We start from the raw sequence: 8,998 nt of genomic DNA, 5'->3' as shown, positions 1-8,998 counted from the left end.
GTCCCCACTACCACATCATCATTCCTTTCACTTCATAATCAACTCCCACTTCAGGCATCCATAGTCTTAACTGCTTTCAACCTCATCCTCCATTTCTTTGACTTGACTGCTGCCACATGTGTGAGGACTAACTCTTTTGTCCTCACTAACTGAACAAAGGTGGCCAGGTTAACTGGCCACCTTTTGCTTATAAACTAACTCATTCAAAAACTTTACATATTTTGATTATATTATGAAAATGAGAGAGTGAAGCGAGATACTTACCTATGCCAGCAATACCTTGTTGTAGTTTGTTGAAGAAATCAAGTTTTTGTTGTATGTTGGCTGCATGTGATCTCTCCTTCTTTTTTTCTTTTTTCCCTTTTTATTGTCCTTTGATGACTTCCTTGATGTGCAGGTACCTGGTGTTGAAAATTATGGAGTTGTTGCTACTCTGGAGCTTCTTCTACCCTTGGATATTCATGCTGGAAACTTGATGCGACTTATGTTTTTTATTCTGTGGGATAGGCTACTACAGGATTTCCTACAAGATGTCTTGTAGTTGCTTCTCCATCAAAAATTTTAATCATTTCTACTGTTGGGACCTGATGATGATGACCATGGAAAGAGAGGAGGTCTAGGGGTGTGTGAATAATGAGAAATAACCTTCATGTGTTGTTCCCCTTTTCTCTCTATCTCATCTTTTTTTCTCTGTATTTTTTTCTTAAAGGTTGTAATTTTTTTTTTTGAAAACTGATTTTTTTAGTGATGAATGTAGAGGTGATCAAGGTGGAGAGAGGTATGGTAATGAAGTGGTGATGTAGGGATTTTAATTTTGTTGACATGGGCAGGTCATTTCCTTGCCCTAGGGTTACTTCCTATAGGGTTCCCAAGCCACTGTAATTCCTACAGGATCATCCTGTAGGTTTACAGGGGATCCTGTAGAAAACACAGTACCCTTGCAAACTGAGACAAATGAGTGAAAAAATGAAAGGAATGGTGGAATGATGAAGGATAATGAATGGAGGAATAAAAGTATGAGTGGAACAGGTCACTTTGGATTCCCCTTTGCTCTCTGATCATCCTCCTTCTATCCTGCAGATAATTTTTCATGATTTTTCATTTCTCTTTTTTTTTTTTTTGAAAACAACTAGTCTACCTCCAAGAGGTTTTCATCCTAGTTTATTTCCCTAGGCACCTCAAGAGAGGTTTTCACCTAGAGATCTTTTTATTTCTATTTTTTTTTTACCTCATTGGGTCACCTCAAGGGGTTTTCAACCCAGTAGTGAGACTCAGGCGCCTCATGAAGGTTTTCCCCTAAGTCCCCTTATTTTTTGTTTTTTCTTTTTTCTTTTCTCAAGGACTTGATGAGGGAGGAGCTGAGACTTGCTCCACCACAATCACTTTTTTATTGATACCATCAATGAATTCTTGCTTTGACAATGGCCTTTTTTAAACTTTCAATCCGTGCCCATTAACAAGTAAAGGAATGGCATCTGCATCTATGGTTCTGATCTGCACTGAAACATTATCATGACATCTCTCTATAAAATAAGGACCTAACCATCTTGTCCTTAACTTTCCCTTAAAGTCTTTATATCTGAATCATATAAAAAATCCCAATCACCTTCCTGAAATTGCTTTCTGTGTGTAGGAGGGCCTGCATTCTAAACTCATCTAAACCATTGTACTGGAGCAATCTCTCTTTTTGTGCACTGTTGTGATCTAGATTGAGTTGGGATACCATCCTCAATGTATTATACTCAAATTCAATGGACATCAGGGCCTTTTCCCCATAGACCAGCTCATAGGGTTTGAATCCAATGGTGGTCTTCAAAGTGGTATTATAGGCCCAGGTGGCCTCAACTAGTCTATGTATCCAATATTTCCTGTTGATGCTAACCACTTTGGTCAAGATGCCCTCTAGTTCTCTATTGGTCACCTCCACTTGCCCATTAGCTTGTGGGTGATAGGGAGTGGAGATTCTATGCTTGATCTTGTGTTGCCTTAGCAAGTCTTCAATCATGTTGGAGGTAAAATGGCTACCCTGATCAGTGACTAATTCTCTAGGGTACCCAAACTTGTAAAATAAATTCTCCCTTAAGAACTCATCCACCTTCTCTTCTGTTGTTGCCTTGAATGCCTTGGTTTCAACCCACTTAGTCACATAGTCAGTGCATACAATGATATTATTTTTTTCTTGGAAGGAGGGTCAATAGGTCCAATGAAGTCCATGCCCCACTTGTCAAATGACATGAAAGCCACTTGATGTTGTAGAGGCATTTCATCTCTTGGAGTAGGCTTTCCTATCCTTTGGCACTAATCACACTCACTAGTATATATTTTCACATCCTGATAAAGAGTGCGCCAATAATAACCATCTTGTAACACTTTAAATGTTGTCATCTTTGAGCTAGGTTTGTCATCCCGCGAGCCGCGCTGCAACCCTTCTGAGCGTCCCTGCAAGCGCCCTCCCTCATGGAGCCCGGAGGCGGCCCTGCGGCCCCTCCCCCCTTCCCTCCAGAGATCGAAGCCTTCAAGGCTCTGGTAAATGCATCAGGAAAACGTCAGGCCTCAGGCCCGCAGCAGAAATTTGTCAAAAAACTGGACAGTATTCCCAAGGTGGCCCTTCCAGAGGCGGAAATCTGCAGATCTGCACTGAATCTAGCAGAAAAAGGTCTGATCGGCCAGTTCACGGGTTTGTGGCCATCCCCTAGAGCTATTGAAGAATGGGTCAAAAGGAACTAGCTACCTCTGGTAAATGAAGGAATCAAGATCTATTTTGTAGGCAAAGGATTCTTTGTTTTCCTGTTTGAAAGTTCAGAGGACAGAGGCCTGATTTTCAGAAATGGGCCATACTTCATGGGGCCCCAAGGACTATACCTGAACAAATGGTCTGCAGATTTTGACCCAGCGCAAGATGTGCCCAAGGCGGTTCCTGTTTGGGTGCGCCTCCCGCATCTTCCCCTGCATTGCTGGAATCAAAGCTCACTCCAGTCCATCGGAAATGCTCTTGGAAAATACATTGACCAAGCCCCAAGGAAGGACCAGTATTCCTGTGCCCGGATCTGCGTGGAGGTCGATTTGGAAACAGGATTACCCGAAGCGATTCAGCTATCGGTGGCAAACTGGACACACATACAAGAGCTTGATTATGAACAGTTGCCCTTCAAGTGTCGTTTCTGTCACAAGTATGGGCATTTTGCTAGATACTGCAAAAAAAGAAGCGACGAGACAACAGAGAAGGAAAAAGAAGAACAATGGAAACAGGCAAAGAAGACAACATTCAACAGGCAGAGCAACAAAAACAAGGATAAAGGGACAGAGAACACAGTAGAAAAGGGAAGCACAAGCAACCAAAACGCTGGAAGCAGTGAAGCAAAAGGCAAAGAGGGGGATAAAAACCCCTTTGAAATCCTCACACCTCCTTCGGATCCTCCAGAAGCAGGGGAAGAAGAACCACCACAGCAGGAGAATATCGAAACTCTAGAACCAGGTAACACCCCAATCTCCTTCCCAAGCAACATTTCATCTCCATCATACGCAGATATAATCAAAAAAAAGAAGAAAACAATGGAGAATATGGGATCATCGGATGATGAAACACTAGAAAGATCAACAAAAAGGGTAGGACGAAGATCAAACAAGGAAACTAGAGAAGAGGAGTCAGAAAGACAAAAAACCCTCGGCAGTCAAGCTACCATCGAAATGACACTAGGGAGGAATATCAGGCCTAGGGCCTCCAAAGGAGGAGGGCCAACCCCTTCAAGTGGTAAATGATGCAGTTGATCTCTTGGAACTGTAGGGGTCTGGGTAATCCCAACAAGGCAGAGGCTATCAAAGACTTATTGAAGATGGAGACCGCGGACATCCTTATGCTCCAAGAGACCAAAGTAGAAGGGGAAACCCTTCTAAACACCAGTACTAAGAAATGGAAATTTGATTCAGGAAAGGCTGTTAGTGCAAGGGGCACAGCTGGAGGATTAGGCACTTTATGGACAAAAGACTTCTCACTAGAACGATTCCTAGAGACTCAACATTGGATTTTTACAGAGCTGCGTCACACCGTAAGTAATCTTACCCTCGCTTTGTTTAACCTGTATGTTCCTGTGCATTATGAAGAAAAGAGAGAGTGCTGGAGGTCACTTATAGAATATATAGCGCAAATCAGTCCCACAAATTTAGTCATAGGTGGAGATCTGAATATAACTCTAGATCCCAAAGAAAAAAAAGGAGGGATACTGTCTAGAGATCCTTTCATCAATACAGTGGGCAATTTGATTCTGCAGTGGGATCTGGTAGACTTCAAACCAGTGAAAGGCAAATATACCTGGTCAAACAATCGAACCGGTGAAAATCATATCTCAGCCAGATTGGATAGGTTTCTTATAAGCAGCTCTTTAATGATGGACAACAGAATAGTTTTTTCCAAGATTCTTCCAAAGCTAACATCGGATCATAAACCTATCCTCTTATGTCTAAAAGAGGAAGAGGATTTAGGCCCCCTTCCATTTCGTTTCAACCCTCTTTGGGCAGGCAAAGATGGGTTTTTAGAAACAGTTCAAGCAGCATGGAGGATAGAAGTTCTCGGTTCCCCTAGTTATGTGTGGGAGCAAAAAATGAAAAATACCAAAAAAGAACTTAAAGATTGGATAAAGAAATCCATGCAATCTCCCAATAGGCAGAGGAAGGAGGCAGTAATTCATTTGGAAGGAATACAACTGGAAATGGAGGAGAAAGAACCCTCTTCCACAGATTTAGCCAATGAAAAAACTGCTCAAAGGATGGTATACTGTTCTTTCAGAAATGAAGAGGAATATTGGCGTTTAAAATCTCGAAGTCTGTGGCTCAAATCCGGGGACAGAAATACCTCTTATTTTCATAGACAGTGCAGGGCCCGACTCTCACGCAATCACATAACAGAAATTACCAGCTCTAGTGGACAGATATATAAAGGTTTCACTCGAATCAAAGAAGCAGCTGTAAATCATTTCCAAAACCTTCTTAGAGCAGAAAGAAATGGGAATGAGGAGGATGAAGCAGAGTTCCTCACAACCATCCCAAATCTAGTCAGTGAGGAAGATAATGTCTCTCTGATGAGCCCAGTAACGGAAGAAGAAATAACCAGTATTGTATGGTCCATGGAACCAGATAAAGCCCCAGGCCCCGACGGTTTCACAATACACTTTTACAGAATTTGTTGGGAGATTATCAAAATTGATCTCTTCAGAATGATAAGAGGAGTCATGAGGAAAGCAAAAATGGGAGGTGGAATAAAATCCACATTTCTAGCTTTAATCCCTAAGGAAACAAATCCAAAATCCTTCGACAGATACAGGCCGATTTCTCTGTGTAATTCATCATACAAGATCGTGGCCAAACTGCTGGCAAACAAAATCAAGCCACTTCTTCAAAAACTCATCTCTCCAGCTCAAGGAGGATTTGTTAAAGGCAGACAAATCTTAGATAATGTCATTCAAATCCAAGAGGCTCTTCATTCCAGCCACACACGGAAAGAACAAGGTATGATTATCAAACTAGATATGAGTAATGCTTTTGATCGTGTTAATCGTTCTTTCTTGCTCAGGGTTCTTGCAGCCTTTGGGTTCAGACAGGAATTCATAAACCTTATCAAAGCCTGCATCGAAAATATCTGGATCGCTCCAATGGTCAATGGGAGACCAACAGAGTTTTTTTCAGCCACCAGGGGACTGAGGCAAGGCTGCCCATTGTCTCCCTTCCTCTATATTTTGATGGCGGACTCACTAAGCAGAAAGTTGACACATGAGCAACAAAGGGGCACCATTCCTGGGATTAGAATCGTGCAAGGCGTCGCCCCAGTGAATCATGCGCTCTTTGTCGATGATTCACTCCTGCTCGGGGGCGCATCCATGAGAATCGCTAATTCCTTCAAGACAATCCTCCAAAAGTATTGTAGTGTTACGGGAGCTCTAATTAGTGAGCGGAAAAGCGTTGTTTACGGATGGAATACCGATCAACAAACAATTGAAAGGATAGCCAGTGGACTCGGGTTCAAAGGTTATGCAGAGTGGGATAAAATAAAGTATCTCGGTCTTCCGCTGACGATGGGGTCCAATCGTAATAATATGTGGGAGGAGGTGATCTCCAAGTTCAATAAGAAGATAGCAGCATGGGGCGGAGTCTGGCTAACCACAGGAGGCAAGCTCACTCTCATCCGCTCTGTACTTTCAGCTCTGCCTACTTTCCAAGCCTCCTTGCTGTTGGCTCCAAGGCAAATCGCAGATCAGATCTCCAGTTTAATGCGGAACTTTTTGTGGAATGGTGGAAAGGGGAACAGCAGCCGTTTCCATTTAGTTAATTGGGAAATGGTGAAGCGACCAATTGTTGAGGGAGGACTTCAAATTAGAGACCCCCAACAAGCAAATCTAGCCCTGGGTTGTAAACTTCTGTGGCAGCTAATAACTGAGCCCAGACACCCAATCAGCCAGCTCTTAAATCTCAAATATCTCAGAAATCGGTCGATTATCTCCTTCAATCCAGCGTCTTCTCCTAAAGGAACACAGGCTTGGAGGCTTTGTTGTAAAGGGATAGATTTTTTCAGAACACATTTGTACAAAATTCCAGGGACTGGCAAAAAAACATTGTTGTGGAGAGACCGAATCATGGGCCATCCACCACTCTCGGACATGAATGAAATCGCAGATATAAGAGTTTGGTTGAGATCAAAAGGAGTCAGGAAAATCGAGGACATTGCAGAGTGGGATAATGAAGGCAATTGGCAGTGCTGGACTTTGCCCAACACACCAGCGCACTTAAAAAATCAGTTAAATTATTTCATAGAAGAAATCACAGACTTTACTCCAGTGCATAAGGACGAGGAAGATTCATGGGGTTGGGGACCAACAGGGGTATACACAGCCAAACAAGGGTACATACAGATGCAAAGCAAAAAGGACTCTTTGCACCCGGAAGCAGTGTGGAAGCAGATCTGGGAAAGCTTCAGCATTCCGAAGATCAATTTCTTCTTCTGGACTTTGTTTCATAACAAAATCCTAACTGGAGACAATCTATGTAGAAGGAATATAGCTAGTCCACATCGCTGCGTGTTTTGTAAAAAAGCCTTGGAGACCTCAGCGCATATTTTTATTGAATGTGAGTACGCACAGAAGGCCTAGACTAGCTTCTTGGCTGGACTGAATGTAAGACCCCCAGAGCAATGTTCGATATCAGACATGTTTTTATCTTGGAAAGATAGGTATCCCTACAGCATCGCAGCCAAATCCCCTTGGTACAAGGTGTGGATAGCAGCTCCAAAATATGTGTGCTGGAAGTTGTGGCTCTCCCGGAACGAAACTGTTTTTAATCAAAAAGAAACGCCAGCTGGAAATGTCGCAGAAAAGGCCAAGAAACTTCTTATAGATACTCTAAGACAATCCAATGTCAGAGAAAATTCCCTAAGAGATGAAGAGAGAGCATGGTTGGGTGACTTCACTTCTACAGCGAGTCTTTCATCAATCATTCGACCAAAGCATAAGGAAAACTGGCAGATTCGAGACAATTTGGAAAGCTTTCAGAAGTGGTGGAAATCTCAAGGAAAATGCACAATCTTTTTTGACGGAGCCTCGAAAGGTAATCCAGGCAGGTCAGGAGCAGGGGGGGTCATTTATCTCCCGAATGGAAGAAAAGAGGAATTCAGCTGGGGACTCGGAATCAAAACCAACAACCAGGCTGAAGCTCTTAGTCTTCTAAAAGCTGGCCAGCTGGCCAGAAAAGAAAACCCAAGGGAAATCTTAGTGTTTGGAGACTCAGAATTGCTGATAAAAGCTCTTCTAAAAATGAAAGGGCTTAAGGATCCAGTTCTGAACAAACAGATTATAAGAGTGAACAGACTCTTGAAGGACTTCTCTTCAGTTCAAATTTTTCATATCCTCAGAGAATTAAACTCAGAAGCAGACAGTCTGGCAAATATTGGATGCAATCTAGAAAAGAACATGATAAGTATAAATGCAGGAGAACCGAGCATGGCAGCCATCCCTTAAAAGGGCAAGTCGATCTAGTAAAAGCAGAAATCATTCTGTTAGAAACAGAAAATGCAAAACTTGATATGGCTTAGGCCACTCTTAAATAAAATATCCGTTTCGGTTAAAAAAAAAAAAATGTTGTCATCTTTGCTGTAAAGTGACCTCCACAAGGCCCATCATGACAAGTCAGAAGGATGTCAAAGACTTCCTCCTCCCTAAGACATCTTCTCAGAATTTGATCCAGGCCTAGCTTGAAGAGGTTCAATCCAAGTGAAGGGGGCGCTCTTCCTCACAATCTTTCTTTTCTCTTTGGAGGACAAATTCAGTGGGAACTGTGTAGATACCAAATAGTTTGCTATGTCAGCAAACCATGGAGAGAGAACTGAAATGGCGAATAAGTTCTCATCCGGTAATTGGTCATCAACCATTCCCTCCTCACCTGCATGCAAAGTTAATTTGGACAAAAAATCTGAAACAACATTTTCCTTTCCAGGCTTATCAACAATAGTTATATCAAATTGTTGTAATAAAAGTAACCATCTAATAATTAGGGCATTCACATAAGGTTTATTTATTAAATATTTGATTGTAGCATAGTCAGTACGTACAAATGTTTGATAGCCTATAATATAATGCCTAAATTTGTTCAATGAATGCATAACAACCAAGAGCTCCTTTTCGGCCACTGTGTAGTTAGTTTGACCTTTAACAATTTATTACTGATAAAGTAAATGGTATAAGGCAAATTTTCATCTATTTGGCCTAGGTCTGCTCCTATGGCTTTGTGTGAGACATCAGCATGTATATGAAAGGGAAGGGCCTAATTTGGGAGTCTGAGAATCGATGCAGTGGTTAACTTGTCCTTCAGGGTGTCAAGGGCCTCTTGACAACTTTTTGACCATACAAACTGTTAGGACCTCACATTGTCCCTTTTTGACCATATATTTTGCTATTATGTCATCCGTTTTCAACCAATATTTAAAGTCCTTATTATTGCTTTAACCCACCTTTCCAAA

General features: G+C 42.0%; 1 protein-coding gene across 1 annotated transcript; it reads left to right on the top strand.

Annotated features, from left to right (window-relative positions):
• The first annotated feature begins 7,193 nt into the window (after positions 1–7,193).
• Positions 7,194–8,000, top strand: LOC149176108 (uncharacterized). Its single transcript, XM_089421347.1, has one exon. The coding sequence runs from the start codon at positions 7,194–7,196 to the stop codon at positions 7,998–8,000; it is 807 nt and encodes a 268-aa protein (XP_089277473.1).
• Positions 8,001–8,998: the final 998 nt, after the last annotated feature.

The sequence above is a fragment of the Pinus tabuliformis genome, chromosome 4_1, assembly GCF_031772625.1.
Source record: "Pinus tabuliformis cultivar Carrire ecotype Pingquan chromosome 4_1, CPIR1, whole genome shotgun sequence".
Classification (NCBI taxonomy): Eukaryota; Viridiplantae; Streptophyta; class Pinopsida; order Pinales; family Pinaceae; genus Pinus; species Pinus tabuliformis.
Note: the sequence above shows the minus strand (reverse complement) of the source record. Positions and strands in the feature narration are given on the sequence as shown.

Bases quoted from the DNA above. Each gene is read 5' to 3' on its own strand.
- LOC149176108 (XM_089421347.1), top strand. From the start codon at position 7,194: ATGTTTTTATCTTGGAAAGATAGGTATCCCTACAGCATCGCAGCCAAA.